We start from the raw sequence: 20,179 nt of genomic DNA on the forward strand, positions 1-20,179 counted from the left end.
ATGCATCTCTGACAAAGAAGCATATCACATTGAAGAACGGGTGATAAATGATCCAAGGCTCTAGGAAAACAGAGTACAAGCAGGTCAGATCCAAGCTCTTAATATTCTGTTCAAGAGTAGGCCTCAGTTAGCTCAAAATTTTCACTGCACCCAGTTTCTAATTGTCTGTGATCTGCTGTGATACTAACAGGCCTTTAACACAATGGCTTTTGATGTATATTTTAGATCATTATTAGAGCACATGTAAGATTCTTCAGTTTTTAATCTTACTAAAACCAAGAATCAAGTAAAATTTTAAGTATAGTTGGTCAAAACCTCAAAAATACATTGAAAAATAAAGAATACTGTTTATATTTGCAGTACTTTAGCTGCAAAAAATCTCTGTGAGTTCGAGGACAGCCTGGTTTACAAGAGCTAGTTCCAGGACAGGCTCCAAAGCTACACAGAGAAACCCAGTTTCAAAAAAAAAAAAAAAAAACACACAAAATGAACAAACAAAAAAAACCAATTTTTTTGGTGCTTGTAAGTTGTCAATATGTATTTAGGAGGAGTAACAGCATATGTTAAAAATCTACTTTCCTCAAATACTCTACTAGATATAATGGTTCATTTCAATTTATTAGAAAATGAAAAATAAAAATTATTACTATGTATATATCATCATAATAAATGTTTTTAAAATAAAGGCCACTATATTTGAAATACAGAGATTTTTCTACGCAAAAAGACTAGTAAGTGTCATGATACTCCGAAGCTCATGTACTCTAATTCGTTGGTTAGAAAATCATGAATCATGTCTTTTCTAAAAGTATAAAAATCCAGAAAGAAGAGTCACAGTGGACAAAGAAAACTACTGAGGTATAAGAGAAGTTGACAGCCTTTGACTAGTATGTCGGGTGTCTTTCCACTACACTTCACTAATCCCTCAAAGTTAATTACAGAGCGGTGACTAGATAATGTAAAGAGATGGAGCATGGTATTTTTCTAGCACAATTAAGATTTTGTTTTGTCCTTTTAACATTTCCAGTGTATTCTAATGAATTCTGCTCTAGGCACTAACAAGGAGTTTGTAGTTTTAGTCTAGTAGCGGGGGTCAAGTGAACCACTGACTCCCAGGACTACTCACGGCTGACCTGAATTGTCTAATTCACCAGCAGTGATGAATCAAGACTGATTCTCCCATGAAGGTCTGTTTCTTTTTGTTTAAAGCAATTTACTGACCACCATTCTCCTGGGTAAAATCCCCATCTCAAATAGAATGCTCAAGCTTTCTAGGGCATTGATTTTTTTTATAGCTATCAAAAGTTTGTTTAAAAATAATAAAAAATGAAAACTTCTGATGACCACTTTGAGTGGGATTGAAATGCGCATTTTCCCCAGCTTTAGAACCTTCTGTCCATTCGCCCTTGGCAGCTGACCCAGTTCATTTGTAGAGTACAAAAACGTCATTGTGTGAGTAGCATGACATATTAAATAAAGACCTGGCCAAGGGCAATTTAGCTATTTCCTACGTTAAAACCTTGATAAAATGCCCCCTCTCTTTTTTCTCTTATTGGAACCCTCAAATGTGACTTACTTTGTGGTCTACTTAGGAGAATGTATAGAAAAAGTAACAAAAATGCCCAGCAGTATAAAAAGACAACTCTCCATTCTTTGGCTAAATCAACTCATCAACAATCAGTAGCACGCAAATGTTTTATATATTATTTTTCCTCGCTGGATTTACATACTTAGTGACACCAGAAGAAATGACAGGTGAATGAGCTAGGATCTGGTCAAATTATTTTAAGTATTGCAGACTCTCCTGACAAATAAAAAAGTGAAATTAAAAAGGAAATAAATATTACTAATAATTATTTTTGGCAAAAATTGCCCTATAAAACATTAATATTTCATAACATCAAACACACTTTGTTTCAAATTCATATTTAAGTGAACATTTAAAATTAAACTTAAATTTCCTACAAATGTATCTGTAGTAATTATCATTGTTTTTAAAATAGAAAAGACAAATTTCATCTGTAGTAGTGATGAAATATATTCTGTAGTTTAGCTATATTTTTCTATAATAGTTGACTTCTCAGTTCACTCTGACTGACCACTGACCACAGACACATAATTCCAGGACAAATAAAATATGAAATAACTATCATCTTGCTTAGTAGTTAATATAGCCTAAAAGCTGTCTTTCCCTTCTAGATGAATATTTTTAAATTTCTAATTCAATTAGCTAAGTAGAAAATTTACCCACATGTTCATCAATTTCTAAAACCCGGTGATTAAGCTCACTGCCCTCTGTCATCCTGTGTGTGATTCTAAAGGACTTCATTATTCTATCCAAAACAAAATTGACGAAAGCTCTTAGGCATGTCTAAGTTCTTCACCTGGAATCTCATTTATTACTGCTGCTTTAAATATATGTGTACAGAGTGCATTGCCTATGCTACAGAGAACTGCTACATCTGTGTGTCTAGGTATATGTAAGCTATGTTTTTCTGTGCTGATTTTGATTCTGACTCAAAGACAAGAATAGCCAAATACTTACATACAAGGAATTCAAAATTACTGCATATAGACGTAGCTTACTGTTAATTGTAGATTACACGAATTGTTTGCAAGGAGTTCTTAGAAGCTCTACCTACCCCATCACCTCTACAAAATTCCTGGGAAATGCGGCTCAATGGAACAAGCTAGAATCATTACATCGCAGAGTGAGCATGCCAAGAAATGCACGGAGAATAAGTGATTCTCTAGCTCTCTCAAACTTAATTTGATGAAAGGTTTTAAGATCATCAGCTCTAGATATTTGAAGTCAAAAATGCCCTTACAAAGCAAACACACATCTTGAAAATGATGAAATACAATTTACTTAGATTCTCCTAGATTTCCTGGAGTAAAGGGTAAGCTCTGCAGATAGATGTGATGTAACTGCACACATTGAACAGCTGCTAATGAAAAAAGAACCTAATGTGAGGCCTGCATAGGCGGTGGCTTGGTTCAGGCAGGACAGAGGGAGAGAGGAAGAATGTACACAGATCTCTCTGCCTAGACAGAGAAGTGACTCAGAATTGTGGAAGGAAGTGAACATGAGAGCTGAATTACCAGAAGGGAACTTGTTAAGAAAGCCTGTCTGAGCTTGTGACCACTTCTAGATAGTGCTACAACAAGGAATGCCAGAGGCACAGTAATGTCTTAGGCAGAAGGGGCTAAATAGCCAGAGATTTATAGGAAAGTCGCTTTAACTCCATTTCCTTCTCTAGCTAGTCAATGTGAAGCCATTTCAAGAGCAGGAGAGATAGTCTGTCTTGAGTCTTGAGTGTGTATAATGTTTGTTCATTTGTTGTTGTTCCCTTTCTGGTTTGGATGTCCTCTTATTATCACTACTCAGTATTTTCCTTCCTTTAAAAAGAATTAGGGAAACATACAAACACTTATCTAATATTCCTGTCTACAGTGAGCATTCTCATTATCATGAAAAAATTAAATAATATAGAAATAATTTTCATTGCCCATGATTTTCTTTATAAGGAAAGGATGAAGTCCCTCTACAGGAATGGCTTAGGATTGAGAACGATTGCCAAGGTCAGCTATAGCTCTTTGGAGGATATTGGGTTTAGACCAGATAAAACTACTTACACACAACCAAATTATCCAAAGCTCAAAGCATAAATAAAATTTAAAAATCATATCCTTTCTTCAGATGGATCTTAGTCACATTCAATCATTATTTATTTGTGTTGTTTCTAAAGAATTCTTTAGAAGATAGCATTCCACAAGAATGAATATATACATACATAATACATACATATATACACATATATATTACTTATCATTAACTATATTCCAATGAAGTCTATGTCATGAACTTTTAAATGCTTGTGCTGTAACTTTTTTGCCACCACAGAATATTCCAACAAATATTGCCTTTCAATTATATGTGCACATTTTAAAACCTTTTGATGGCTCATGAAATAAGCCATCATGTTGGCGCATACCACCTAAAGGTCAAAATATCAAACGCACCATACTTCATCTATTTCAATGCATCTAACAATAAAAAACAGCAAGCACAACCAACTGTCCCTATTTTGCAAGAGCAGGGTGACCCTTTAAACAAGTTCCAGCTCACTACTCAACCAGAACAGCCGCAAGCTATGAAGACAGGAAGAGGACTCACCAGAGTTGGGGTCCGAGTTGCCATCTGCTTCGGTCCTCTTGTCCGGAGAGGCTTGGTCGTAGAATTCGTCCTGTGGCTGAACCAGAGGAAGAGGGTGTGAGATCAGGGTTCCACTACCCACCGGCTCGTGGTCTCCCAGACCACTGTCACTGCAGCTTTCCTGGGAGCCGTCCGGGAGGTGAAAGGTAACACGGCGCTGAGACTACAAAGAAGATCACAGGACATGCAGTTAACACTAGATTCTCCACGGCAGAACGTTCATGCTCTGCAGAACACAAATCCAACAAGTATAGCAAATGACACAGGACAACACCAGAGTATGCAAGGCTAGGAATAAAGGGAAGAGTCAGTGATCATCACTTTCGTTGGCTAGGTAATATACAACTGGCAAATTACCAAAATAAACGTCCATCTTTAATAATTTAAGGGCATATAACTAATGTTAAGTGCCAGGCAATGATGATGCACCTCTTTAATCCCAACACTCGGGAGGCAGAGATAGCAGATCTCTGTGAGTTCAAGGCCAGCCTGGTCTATAAGAGCTACTTCCAGGACAGGCTTCAAAGCTACAGAGAAATCCTATCTCTCACCTCCCCACCCCCCAAAAAACAAACAACAGGAAAAAAACAAACAAGACCTAATGTAAAATCTTGGTTAAATGTAACAAAAGCAAGGGAACATACTTATGAGAAAAAATTTTTAAAAAATTCCCAATAAATACACAGACTCATTTGCTTCATGGAACTAAATAGTTCATTAATTCAACATTTCAAGTTTCTTGATTAGGCACTTTGCTTCTGGATAATTTCAGGGTAGTGATCTAGTCAGCAAAGTTCCTTTACCATTGCTTTTTTATAGGCTGACTTTTGAATTTTCCCTCAAACTTTTGGAATAGCATAATACAAATAAGAATGTAGCATAGAAAGGCAATAGTTTATGTTTTATTAAAGTAAGTCCAGAAATAATTAACTAAAATTGCTAATACAAAATTGATGCGTATTGAAAAAAAATGATGTCCTTCAAAACTTGAGAAAAACAGAGAGGAAGGGACTAATGAATTATTTCGATCACTGTCTCAGGCTTTACTACTATCCTATGTTTAAAGATATCTCTGTAGAAATGTATTTAGAAGAATGCTTTGGCATCTATTGCACTGCATCATGAATCAACACAAGAAATGAGCTATGATGCGCTTAAAGTTACTTCAGTGAAAGTCAGTGTTTCGGTACAATAAAAGTCTGCATTCTAACAAAGACAAGAGTTCAGCATTCATGTCAATGTGCTTTTGTCTGATATAACCTATGAAATATAAAAATATATGCAGTTACATGGGGGTGAAAATGTAAACTGTAGGGAATTACACATGTTAGTAACTGAGTATTATTGTACTAAAAGAAATTTCCATTCCTTCACAGTCAAAATCTATCCAATATCGTACTATACATGAATACTTTTATTGAGATTAAATGGCATTAATAATACATAGAAATAAACAAAATGCAAATAATGTGCATAATATAACCTTCTCGTAGACTCTAATATTTGTTTATTCAAGAGGTAATTTATGGAGTATATTCAAAGAAACGGGAATGCTGCTCAAGAGAAAATGCAGGAGGCAGGTGCCTTGCAGCCCTATAAAATGCTTTTATAGACTGACAATAGAACACAGCTTATTTTCTATGAGTCACTGGTTCAAATCCAGGTAAAAGTCATTCTGGAGAATAGCTGATACCACTTTATTGCTTTTCAATGGCCTATGTGAAATGAGTTGATAGCTCAGTACATTTTTAATGAACTGACACCAACATCCCATAGACTATAATCATAAAAATTACTAATTGTGTCTGATGTAGCACATTTCCCCTTAACACTTTACTGTTGGAAGAGCATCACTCCTCTTCCAAAGGTTCTAGTGTATGTCTAGGTGAGCTATACAAAAGCAAGGCAGACATGGAAAGAAACTCCTGGCGTGAATCCCAATTTCTAAAACAAATCCTATGCTACATTATTTGTTGCTATGTTTCTTCCCAATTGAATTTTAACTGTCAAGTAAAGAACGCTTATTTGTTCATATTTCAACATTCTAAATATACTATAATCTTTTCATGAAAAGTGAATATTAAGGGGATGTAAACCGTCGGCCATTAGACATGATTGTCAGCCATGTTTCTTAACATGATTGTCCAAGAGAAAAGTCCACTGGTATCAACACGAATAGACTCTTAATTATTTACAAACTAATTAATAATGGATAAAAGCACAAGGCAAAGCTAAGAAATAAATCACTCTGTTATCTAATAACCTCCATATGCATCATGCACATAAAGGAGTCTGTATTTCATTTGTGACAATCGGAAGAAGGTCATTATGTTGCTGTAATTATACTATTTTCCCCAGTAAAATATTCCTCAACATTTGCATAATCAGTTATCTCTTACATCAATAAGATATTTTTTATATTATTGTTATATATTATATGTGTGTACATATATTTTAATAGATACATTAATATGTGTATATTTATTTATTGAGCATCTACTATACATTGGAAAATAATTACATAGAATAACAAAACATTTTCTTCTAAGACTATTACGTTGAGCTTATTAGACTCCATCTTTTACACATTGGACTGATATTTTATTTTTTGCATTATACATTTGTTAGTAATGCAAATTAGTAAATACAAATTTATTTTTTATTTTAAACAAAATACTGTAAGTTTGAATAATAAAAAACTAAAATTTCTTAACTAATAAACTCAAAGCTGTTTAAAACTGATTGGCAGAATTGTGTAATTTTTTTTTTAGTTTATGGACGGGTAGGATGTTAATGTACATGTACTAAGAATATGTAAGTGGATACCATGGGTTGAATAAAAATGATCAAGCATACATATTGCTCATTTGTTGCCAGGAATATCATTGACAGAATGAACAATATAGATGCAAAGACTGGATCTGAATACATTTCAATACAAGGAGAAGAACAGTGGTGCGTTATGAAAAGAAGTTGTGTTTGTTGTTAAGGAATCAGCAGTATGTGTTGACCTGCGGAAGTAGAGCAGGTTACCATAGATCTGTTAATTCTGAGTTAGGCCTTATGCTCTGGCTCAGTTAGAGGTATTTTATATAGGATGAAAAAATAATATTGTCTGTCCAATAGGAGCATTGTAAGGTCAGAAATAATCAAACAAGAAGATTTTATGATATATAATGCAAGTTATATAAACATGCTGCATAAAAAAGTTGTAATTGCTCATAGAAACAAATACATTTTATTAAAAAGTATTGTTCTGTCATCATTTAGTTAGTTTTAACAATTATTTCTTTCATTTCCCAAAATTAAGTAATGTAATTTTCATTGAGAAGGAAAACACATGATTCACAGAATTTAGTTTTTGTCACAGATGCTGCTTCAGATCCTCCTGCTAAGTAGAGCTTCTTCTAGAGTGAACGAAACTCCAGGGATAAGGATGAAGCAAAGGACAGTGTAGACCACACACTTCTCTTCAGAGAATGGATTTTGATAGAATTTCATAGACTCAATTCTAATGTAATATGTACTTGATTAATTAACATTAGAAAGATATAAATCAACATGATAAATCTTCAGATAGGATTCTAAATACACTTAATAAGAGAACTTCTACAGCTATGGTTTAATGTGTCCAGTATCAAGTATAAGGAGCTATTTTTAAAAGCCAAGATTCAAAGCAATCCCTCTAGAGATGATAAAGAAGAGGTTTTTAAACACAAATTACTTTATAGTGGTTCATTTAATTATGAACAGCTGCTACGTTGAACTAACTTTCTACTCTCTTTTGGAAGTCCTTATAATAAAACAGTCACACCTATGAAGAATTTAGGCCTATTTTTAATCTGCAAATAATTAGTGATTTAACACAAATTTCTCATCCATCATATTTTTTCTCTTAAAGAAGTAAGATAAAGTGGTTGTCTTAACTGCCGGAAAACTATAGTCAAGTTCACATAATATAAGCTCATTCAAAAATTTTTTCCTAATATTAATTAATTTATTTACTGAAAAATTATTTCAGTCCATAAATAGGAGGCTTTCACTGCATTTTTTTAAAGAATCAGATTGTTCTTTAATCAGAACAATGAAGTATGTTCATAAACAATAACCCAAGCACTTAAACAGAGAGGAGTATTTTCTGAGTATTTGGTTTCAAAATAATCCACACTAGTTATCTGACATAAAAATAAATCTATTGTTAATCAAAAACAACAGTAAGAAACATGGGCTAGAAGAGTAATGTATAGTGTTAGAGTAGGCTAGCATTGTTGCAAGTATGAAAAAAACTATTTACTTTACATGTCATTCAGCTTTTGTAACTAAAAGTTAGAGAATGATAAGAACATCAGGAGCTGTCAACAATATCAGAACTGGGTAGTTTTTTGGGGAATGTAGACACCTGGTACATTATGAACTTACAATGGAAATTTCCTGAGTCCGTGGAAGTAAACGAGGCATTTTTCTGGCACTCTAAATGGGACAGACAGACCATCAGGGGGACTGTTTAGTCCGCCAGCCAAGCACTTTTAAGGTCCTCTTTCTTTCTGCATCATGCAGGCTGCTTGGAGAGACCGTAAAGAAAAGGGTGCAACACCGCCAACAGGCGTCACCATCTCTGTTCCTTCTTCAACATTCACATCTTTCGGTATTTGAGAGAAAGGAAAATATTTATCTTTGGGAAAATTGTTTAAGAACTGCTGTAATCAAAGGTGGATTTTGATTATTCAGCAAATTAAGAACAAATTTTTGATAACTAAATTTATTAAGCCTAAAGATTAAAAAAAAAGAAAGCGTATGATTTCTGGTCACTTAAAGTCATATTGGTAGAGAAAGTGAGCTGCTTGCCTGCGTTGTATTTGCTGTCCTCTTAAGCAATTTGTTATATACAGCTATACACTCTTTCATTTGGAGTGAAAACAGCCACCTTTTATTTCTAACTCACTCCACAATTAGCTGTTTTATTTTCAAATTTTTAAATTGCATGGTAGATACTCTCGCTAACTTAAAGCTAACTCTCTCTTTAATATGTAAACGCGCTACTGTAAAATGAATTACAGAAAGGAAGGACATAGTGATTTTATGGACTTTGTAACATATTGGGCATACCTTTTAAGATTCTTACTGACAGAAACCCTAATGGAAATGGCCTACAGCAGCATTTTTACTATACTTTAAATTTGAATTCTATTTGATTCTGGTCTAATGAGAGATTTAGGTATTATTTCTCCTTAAAAATATTTTATATATTTGAGAAACCTAAGAAATTTCATTCTTTGAATTCCATGGGTGTGTAGACTGGATGCTTGAATTTAAATATTTGAAACAAATACAAAACAAAAGAAATATTTCTTTTACATAGTTTTCCCTAGTAGAATGCCATAGAATAGAAAAAGTTTTAAACTGACTTCATGCCTTGGCTGGGGACATGTTCCCTCAGGGTCAAGGCAAAGAGAAAGGATTAAACATGTCACATTGCGGGGTATGATGTTGCTAATATTCTTTAGTTCTTGCTACCTGAGATGCCCTTAACCCATTTCTCACAGTTAAATCCTGCCGAGTAGGACTATAGTATTTTACCAGAGCATTCAAAATATAAAACGACTGCATTAAGCCAGAGCAGCTGTTCCTGAATCTACAAGCAGAATTTTTGCATCTATAAATTATATGTACAGAAATGTGGAAAAACAACTCAGCAAGAGTCCTTTCCAATTTCATTTTCTAGTATAAACAAACCCATGTGACAAAGTAGGCTACCCTCATCATATTCACAAAATCAGCATACAAGATAATTGCACCAATTTAATTAGAAATTATAGTAAATTAGGACTGTTATTAAAGTAAACTTATATAAGTCACTAGCAGAAGTGTAGAGTTAAGGGCTGGGGGGAGATTCTTTCTTTGATTAAGGATAGATTACTAAAATATATGTCTGACCTATAAATGATAAAAACAAAATTTGGGTCTGATTACTGTCCCATATTTAGAACTCATCTCAGCTACCTTTGTAGAATAAACTAGACATAAGAATTTTTATAAAATTCATCTTGTTAATTATTAGTGTAAAGCAATTTCATAACTCCATTATAGACCATATTTCTAAATACAAATTATTTTTACAACATAGCTCCAAAGGAATTTTAAGTAATATCAAACCATGGGGAGGGGCTTGGTCCTATTCCAACTTAATGTGCCAGATTTTGCTGATTCCCTTTGGAGGGGGGCTCACATGTTGAGAGAAGTAGATGGCGGTTGGGCTGGAGGGGAGGAGAGGGGGAACAGGGGTGTAGGTGAGAGGGAAAACTGTGGTTGGAATGTAAAAATAAAAGAAAAAAGCATGAATCAACATAGAGAAATTAAAGCAAATATATGCAAATATACATATATATGCTCACAGTTTTATTCTTCTTTGTGTGTTCAGAATAGTCTCATGATCATAATTACCTACTAAGAATGCAAACTACAAATTCAAAATATTTGAAGACATACCATATTACAGAAAAAAATAAACAGAGGAATAGAAGTCTTCAAGAAATTTTGTTAGTTCACACTTATGTTGTCCAGAGGGTTTCTTAAATGATTATTTACATATAAAATGTGGAATCTAGTTAAATGTGTTATCCAGTTGAAAATCTTTTCCTCACTATTTCAATTTGATTTAAGTATTTCATATTTGTGTAGTTGAAAAAACTTTAAGACTCTTTGAGAATCACTGAAGACATTGAAGTTTCATTGGAATATCTCTATATGTTATATTATATTATACCTAATATAATATTCATCTGTTACTGTCAGACCTTGCATGACAGTTAACCAAAAGTTACTACTATATTCTCTTTGTGAAAAAAAAAGAAGAGAAACAAAGGAAAATAGCACTGTGAATGTATTGATTGTCACAGCATACCTGAGTAGCCAGCCTAAGGCTCAAGAAAATAACTACTGATGAGCTGAATAATGATTTAGGACTGTATCAAAGTGATGAGCCAATGGATTTAATCCTGCCCACCACACTAATGTGTGGGAAAATATTAATTACCATAGAAATAAAAGAAGTCAGTCATAGTGCAGAAAATATAAGTACGATCCAAATATAAAAATATGCATAGATTGAATCATAAGAGTGACATTATTCAATAAATATTGAGTCACCTTCTTCAGGATCTCCTGAAAGAGTTCTACAAAAAGTTGATAAAATTGAGAAAGCAGAAGAAATGAGGCAGATATGGGAGTGCTTTCTTTGTACATCAATACCATAGAAAAAAACATATTTCATTTGATCTTATAATTATTATAATGACAATAACTTAAAATGTAGGTAATAATGGTAGATGAATGGTGATAGGATAGATAAACAATGTTATGAATATGTACAGTTTGTATAATATTTATAGATTTTAAAGTTAAGTCAAGAATATAACATTTTCCCATAATATTCATGGTCCATACATTTGTGCTTGTAAATATATATATGATATGCTACAAAGTTATTTTCAAACACTAATAATGACAGGCATACTATGTGCTTTGTTGTGTCTGGGAACATAGTTACTCATCCTTAGAGTGTAAGTTTAAAAATGTAGCAGAATTAATTAATAAGATATTTATTTATTTATTTTTGATGAAGTAAAGTCTAAAACCAACTGTTGAGCAGGAGAAACTTTAAATTAATATAGATGAATTTTGATACTACAGGTTGCATTAAAATTGTCTTTGAGTTGAAATAATTGTCTCCACTTGCACACATGTAGAGACCGAAGATAAAAGTCTTTATTCTTAAATCTCTTTCTACTTTTATTTACAATAGAGTCTTCAAAAGGGTGATAAAAACAAGAGAAAAAATAACAGTTAATACTTAGAAAATAGTATTTTGTAGAGTTTAGAATATATCTTTGTCGATGGGTGTGGGTCCCTTGTTCATCCCAGTCACCTGACTAGCTTAACTCCCAAAATAATCACATAAAAACTGTATTCATTTAAACACTGCCTAGCCCATTATCTCTAACTTCTTATAGGCTAACTCTTATGTCTTGATTTAACACACTTCTATTAAATCTATGTATTGCCACATGACTGTGGCTTACCAGCAAGATTTTAACCAACGTCTGTCTCAGGCAGAAGCTCCATGGCGTCTACCTGTCTGTCCTTCTTCCCAGCATTCAGTTCTGTCTTTTCCATGCCTACCTAAGTTCTGCCCTATCAAAAGGCCAAGGCAGTTTCTCTATTCAAACAATGAAAGCAATACATAAACAGAAGGACCTCCTACACCATATCTTATAAAAATCAATATACTAAAATTCAAAAAGTCTTTACTTAAATTCAAAAGAACACTGATTTTTATACCATCCTTCTAACTTCTGTACACTAAATATTGGTTTAATCATAGTATAGAACAAAAGATGCAAATTTTCTGAAATTTGTGGCTTTGTAATGGTTTGAGAGTGTGGGTAATGTTATTTAAGATATCTTCAGGGTTTCACATTTTTTACTTTAACTAATTGATTATATTCTGTTATTTAAGTTTTGATGTGGGTATTGTATTGTGTGTGTTAATTTTACATGTGAGTGTAGCTATGTAAACAGATACATACATATGCATGTGCATATCTGTTTGCATGCACGTAAAGATCTCAAGCAGAACATTTTTTTTTTTTTGGAGTCTTTCACTGAAAGTGAAGGTCATTGTTACTGAAATGTTTCCTGACCTATACTTTCCAGGATGGCCCAAGCACCGACCCCCTTTCTGGAGTAACACACAGTCACCATCATGCATGTCACCGGCTTTTATTTGGTTTTGGGAATTCTAGACTCATATCCTTGTGCTTGCTTAGCAGATACTCTAGGAATGATCCATCTCCACAGACACTGGTTTTATTTTCTGAAGTAGTTAAAATATATGTTTTTGTTTTGTTGTTTTTGTCCTTTGTAATTTATGGAGGGTAGGTAATAATGATAATATTAGGCATTAAAATTGTATTTGAGGATCATTGTAAAAGTGATATCCCAAAGTACTTTAAAGAAAGACAGCATTAAGTTTAGTTATGAAAAAAAGGAGAATTTGAAGGGTAGTCCTCTTCATAATTCATAGCTTTTGATACATTTAAATCAACCTCAATCTTCTCTCAGCTTATTATGTATGAATGTTCTTTTTGGATCATAAATTTAGCAGTAATGCTGAAGGTTGAATAAGATGAGATGAATGGTTCGAGACTTCACAAGAGGTTTAGAATTATAGAAATCTGAGAAAACTCTATAAGAAATTTTCCAACATACATGTTGAACAGAAAATTTCAGCTATAGAAATATTATATAAATATTTCTGAAGGTGTTGTTAAATACTAATAGGTACAATATAAAGTCTAGATGTTTTATAAGCTGTAGGAATTATGTTTTAAGTCTTGTGTGCTTTGTAAAATATGTCATATCACCAACTCTCCTAGTATCAAAGCCTTATAATGATCACAAGAAAACAGAGACACTGAGCTAGCTGAAATAAACATGAGCAAGATTTTATATATCTTTCCTCTTGGGTTCAATAGTCTTTGTTCTAAACAGTCTAAGGAGCTGGACTTTATTTCAAATAATAATAAAAAAGAAAACCACTCTTATTGAAGACAGTCACTGTGGTTTTGAGCCTCATATTTGAAACAAAAATCACTCTTACATCTCAGTGATAATAGCTTCTTGCCCTGTGGCTTTTTAATCTCCTCTTTGACAACATTACTGAGTCACCAATCTCAGTTATTGGTTCATTGGGGATAATTTGTATCCCCGAACATAAATACAGTATTCAATCATGTGTTGAATTCTTCTGCATATAGAACCTTATTTAAATGTTAGTTGAGTCTATAAAATAATAAGAAATACTCAGGAAAATAAATGCAGTTCTTATATATTCTACAACTTGTCCTTATAACCAAGGTAAGTATAGCTCTCAGTCCTCATCAAATAAGCATCATTGCATAGTATATGGACATCATTCCATAAACAACAACTAGGCACATTGCAAGGGTCGATATATATATATATATATATATATATATATATGTGTGTGTGTGTGTGTGTGTGTGTGTGTGTGTGTGTGTATGTATATGTATATATATATATGTATATATGTATATTTACATTACTCAGCTTGGACTTAAGTCTCAGGAAACCTCATGAATGAGGGGAGTTAAAGATTAGGCTGACTACATAAGATCCTAACAGAAGCAATATCAATAAACATACAAATGAGAAATGGGAGAAATATCACAAGTACCACTACTGGGGAAAAAATACAGACAACTAATGACTGCTTAGAGGGAGAATTAACATATCTCAGGGATAACTCTGCTTTTTGGTTGTTAAATACAAAGTGGTAAACCCTGAAACAATATATTGCACGGACAACAAAAACAGATTCAAGGGGTTTTATTTAAATATTTCTGCATATATGTGTGTGTGTATGTTTATGTGTATATATGTATATGATAGTAATTATGAAAAGAGGCCACCAATTTGAAAGCAAGTGAAAGTGGATATGGGAGAGCTTGAGAGAAGAAAAAGAAGAAAGAAGTGATTGATATAATTATATTTTAATTAAAATATTTTTAAAATGTAGAGAGAATGCCCACAAAGGATGTACTCTAAAGTGTACATGGCAATAGAGATGCTAAAGCTACAAATATTTCAGCAATGTTTCAAAGACAATAAAGTATAAATTAATTGAGTCTAAGATGCAACAATTATGTATAGAAATGCCTTCTGTAATTTTTAGGGTTCTTTGTGCACTATATTTCACAACAAATAATGTAAAGAAATAGTTCAACAACAATGTAGAATTTACACTACACTATAATTTAGCCTATGTATAAGAATTTATGAAAAATAATTCAGGCTGTCACTTAAAAAGTACAGTTCCAGAATTTTATATTTTAAGTCTTCAAATATATGTTTTCTAAAATGATATATGAGTTAGAAGCTTAGATTGTCTTTTTCAGTCAAATTATCATAGTCAGCAATTGTAAATACATGTTACTGAAATAGTAGGAGAGACGTTATAAGATGTGTTTACTGGGACAATAAAGGTAAGGATGCTATGTTGGTAATCAAACACTTTTCAAACAGGACTGAGGAGAATATTCATATCTTATACTATAACCCTATAGTTACACTATAAAATAAACAACAAAAAAGGGGACTATTAAAAAAATAAAGCTGCTGAAGTCACATATCCCAGTAGGAAATTTCCAGCTGTTGCTTTGCTAAATGGTCATGTCGTACCCATCAAATTTCCTTTTAAGTTGTTTTACTTACTCCTATACACTGAAACTATTGCCAGCTTTGATCAGAGAGAACTTTATTTTGCAATGGACCTTAGTAACTAAGACTTATAATTACTCAGAGCATTGAGAGCAATTGTCTGTTGAATTCTCTTCCTTAAATGGAACAAACAAAACACTCCACCAGTACTCAGGAAACATCACATAACAAAAGACAAAAAAAAGGTGAAGAAGTATTCTCTCAAACTTGTTTTTCAGTCATGGTGTTTTAGCACAGCAGTGGAAAACCTAAGTACACATACATACACATACAAACATACATATATACACACATACATACATATATATCACAATATAATAAATTATTTTTGTTTAAGCTTTAATATTTATGAAACTGGGCAATAGGGCTGGAGAGATGGCTCAGATGTTAAAAGCACTAATGCTCGTCTAGAAGTTCTGAGTAGTTCAATTTCCAGCAACCACATGGTAGCTCACAATCTTCTATAATGACATTTGGTGCCCACTTCTGGTATACAAGCACATATGCAGGTAGAACATTCTATAAATAATAAATAAATCTCAGAAAAATGACAACAATTTTGAATAATGGTCTTAATGTTAGTAATAGTACAAACTGGTCAGAAAAAGAACATATGAGGGAATTCTGTAGAGTGTATACATATTTTCTATAATCAATCCTTTATATAACAAAGTAAATTGAAAAATTACCAAGGAAGGGAATTACATAGGATTTACTAAAAAGAAAAGATACTTCAATCCAGTTTCAAATAATTTAGAATATGACAGTTCTGCTATAAGTGTGTTCTAGTTAACAATTTGTGTGTCTGTTTATATATTGATAAACTAATTCAGTATTAATTTATGTATAAGTATCTGATTATTCTGTTATAAATTAAGTAAAATTCTATGCATAACTATTTGTATTTCAAAAAACATTTCTGCATTCACACTTCTATTATAATATTCGATCAAGTTTTCCTCTTATTTTCTTATCTCAAACATTATGAACGCTCAAAGATATTCTTAAGGAAACATTTTACCTTCTGTTTAGGCTTAAATCAATTGTGTTTGCTTTTACAGACATATTTCAAAGAGCTGCATGAAGATGCAATGCCATGCTGTACATAACAGAAAACAATTCTGGTCTAGTTCATGTCCTAGCCTGACAGACAGAAGAAGATAGATGATGACACTTTGGGAATTAAAGAAATACCTTTCCTGGAATAGATCATAGAGCTTAATGTGTTTAGAAGGCATCTTATCTCAGCCTTCATACACTGAAAAAGCATACAGAGAATACCGCACAGACGTCTTGCTTTATCACTAACTTTCATAGATATGAAAATCTATACGACTTGCATCAGACCTGCAGTTTGGGTGATAACCAAACAAACTTGTCAGTGAATCAGTAGTAGTGCCTAAGAAACTGTGTTAGAAAAGTAGTATTTTTGGTGCAAGGATATGATCTTATAACCTTATTCCTACCTACATTTATTCATACAATTCCTCTTATAGTTTACAGGGTTACATTCTTAGAAGAAAGAGTAAGTACTCCTGAAGAGGAAAGGATATTCACAACTGAATATTTAAATATAGTTTAGTAATATATATCTTATTTATCAATTTCTCTATAAAATTCTAATTTAAATATGTATTCTAAATGCATTTCTAAGTTTCCAATTATATCCAGGAAATTTAAATATTAGGAAAATTACTAGAAGAAAATGATACTTATTCTTCCCTGAACAGCTATCTCTGAAACTATAGCATCAGAATGTCTGTAAAATCTGAATCAGGATGCTTTATGATATACAGTTATGTATCACATGATAATAGGAGTATATAATGAGGGTTTTTGTTAGGCAATTTCAGCATCATTCAAGCATATAACATATTCTGTATAAATGAAATGGTTGAATCTAAAACCCTCATAAACTACGTGGTACAGATCTCAGGTTATGAACTTGTACAGCATGTTTCTGTGCTTAATACTGTAGGCAGCTATAGCATAATGATTAATTATTAGTGCATTAAAACAAAAAAACTAATATTAAATTTATATGGTAAAAAATACAGTGGTCATAGGACACTTTTATGATTAGAGATTGGAGTTGGTTTTGAATGAGTAGGAACTAAGTATATAAGACAGCCTAGGTATGACTATATGCTGCTATCAAATATTCATACACTGAATGTTTTATCAATATCAAGTCCTTGAATATCACAGGTCTTCAAGGTCAGCAACACCCATAGAGATGTTATCTGTTGGGCTAGCACAGTCTTTTTTCTGAGGTCCCAGCTACAGGACCTCTCTGAGTCTCTCCGTTAACAGGCATAGGTAACAGAACTCAAAGGTTTGCCCAGGACTCTAAACCTCTGCATGTTATAACATCTTATAAAAGATGCTATTTTAAGTGTGCAAGCATATCTACTCAAATTGTTTCTTTCCCTTCTCATTGAAATTCTGAAGAGTCATAATGTCCAATAAAATCACTCTTTGTTAAGATTTAATTATTTATAACACAGTCTCTGTCTGCATGTATGCTTGCATGCCAGAAGCTGGTACTCATTATAGATGGTTGTGAACCACCATGTGGTTGCTGGGAACCGAACTCAGGACCACTGGAAAAGCAGCCAGTGCTCTTAACCTCTGAGCCATCTCTTTAGTCTCCTAAAATCACTCTTAATGAAACATATAACACCTTTGAAAGCTGAGGGTCTTTACCTTCAAAATATATATGGAACTAATAAATGTGTAAAAAGTGTACTTTCATGTCTTCATGTAAATCATCTGTGTTATACAGGTATTTTTCATTGTCTATTGCCTGCCCCAATCAGATTTACATTTTTGTGACAGAAAATTTGGAATTTCATTATACTTATACAGTTAAGTGATGACCGAAGCTTCATCTTGGGCTACATGTATTGCCTTTCTTATATGGCCAAGAAAGAGTCTTGACAATAAGTCAAAAGCTTTCTAGAGCTCTCTACTCGGTTTTCAACAAAAGAATTAGCCTTCTTTCTTTCAGGGACTCTGATACTGGAAACTTTCTTTGTCACACATAACAATCATTTTACTCAAGAGCTTTCCTCAAGTAAGTTAAATGAATAGAACAAGTAATTACACATGTAGTTGGTGCTATGAAGGAGAAACTCAAGGTATAGTAGAAATAAACACTTGATATAGAAATATCCAAGCTGCATAGGAAAATCTTCAAATAAAGAAAATGGACAATAGTGTATGACTATTGTCATGCAATTGGGTTGTTACAATTAATAGTGTCAGTGGCTTAAAGTTCTTTGCAAACATATAAGTAACAAGTTAAGATCAGCATTATAGATGCTTTTGTATGCACTTCTTCATAGACCATAAACACTTAAACTCCATAAAAGGTAGAATTCAAGAATGTATTCATTAAGAAAAATATATGTCCAACCCCTGAGTATCTTTTTATTTTTACTGTATCACCTCAAACAAATGTAAATAAAAAATATGTAGTGGTCTTTACCTTTGATGTTAACAATTCTGGGTGTTTAATAATATTTGGAAACACTCACTTTTGTTTCATCTCAACCTTTCTAATTCTGCAACAATTTAATACATTGCCTCATGTTGTAGCGACCCCAACTATATCATTATCTACTTGCAACTACTTAACTGAAATTTTACTACTTATAGGAATTGTAATGTAAGTATCTGATATCCTGGGTATCTTATATGTGACCTCTGTGAATAGGTTTTTTGACTCCCATGGGGGTCATGACCGACAGATATGCTAATCTTAGAAAAGTTGGTAATTTGACTTCATTGTATCTGCATTATTATCAAATCTTACATGAATAAAAAATGAAATGTGTTTAACTATGAATAAAACATTCCTCAAAGACAGTGATACTTATAACCCCTACTATGTGATGATATTCAAAATGTAGGTTAAATAAAACATGCAACAATTTACATCTGTGACACATCATCATGACAAAATGAGACTATTGATTGTCTTACACATAAAGCAACTATGGTAACTCAAGTAAAAATACTGGAAATGATTTTGATTTGACATAAAAGAAAATAAATCACAAGCAGATACCCCTGAGTTTAAAACTTAAAGTTCACATTGAAGCAAAATTAATCATATTCTGCCTACAAAGAAACCATCTCAAATATTTTAATTATTTCCACTGGAAATATTTTAAATTATTTTAATTATTTAAATTGAATTATTTAAAATGTTTTAATTATTTCCACTGGAATGTTACATTATTTCCTAGAATGTGTCTTTGATGAGGACTATAAGGGATCAGCAACTGATGACAACTGTATAATAAAAGAAAATCTAGAATTATAATCTGAACTCCAACAGTTAAATAGTTACAAAAGATGGGCTTCATTTATGATCATGGATAGAATAGAGTAGGCTAAAATTATGCAGTAGGTGAACTAGAAAAATTTCTTTATTCTCATCCAGAAAAAAATCTTTTATTATTTAAATTTTATTTAATTTTCAGACTTCTAAACAATGTGTTGCAATTTTATCAGTTCCTCCCTTAACTTCTCCCAGATTTATCTTACTTCTGTATTCAATCATATATGTATCATTTTATTTTATTCATTTTTCAACATCCACCAACTCTAGTATGCTGCCTACACATTTTTGAATGTGCGCTCTTCTATTGGAGCATA

General features: G+C 32.7%; 1 protein-coding gene across 6 annotated transcripts in view; it reads right to left on the reverse strand.

The window, feature by feature from the left end:
• Pcdh9 (protocadherin 9) overlaps positions 1-20,179 on the reverse strand; it is an 814,947-nt gene that overhangs the window by 289,798 nt on the left and 504,970 nt on the right. For 4 of the 6 annotated variants that reach the window (XM_075949801.1, XM_075949799.1, XM_075949802.1 and 1 more), the window contains one exon: positions 4,178-4,379. In XM_075949801.1, coding sequence (XP_075805916.1) covers positions 4,178-4,379 — 202 coding nt within the window. The remainder of the gene's footprint in view (positions 1-4,177; positions 4,380-20,179) is intronic. The other 2 variants (XM_075949804.1, XM_075949803.1) reach the window with 1 other exon arrangement.

The sequence above is a fragment of the Microtus pennsylvanicus genome, chromosome 15 (genome assembly GCF_037038515.1).
Source record: "Microtus pennsylvanicus isolate mMicPen1 chromosome 15, mMicPen1.hap1, whole genome shotgun sequence".
In the NCBI taxonomy this organism is placed as follows: Eukaryota; Metazoa; Chordata; class Mammalia; order Rodentia; family Cricetidae; genus Microtus; species Microtus pennsylvanicus.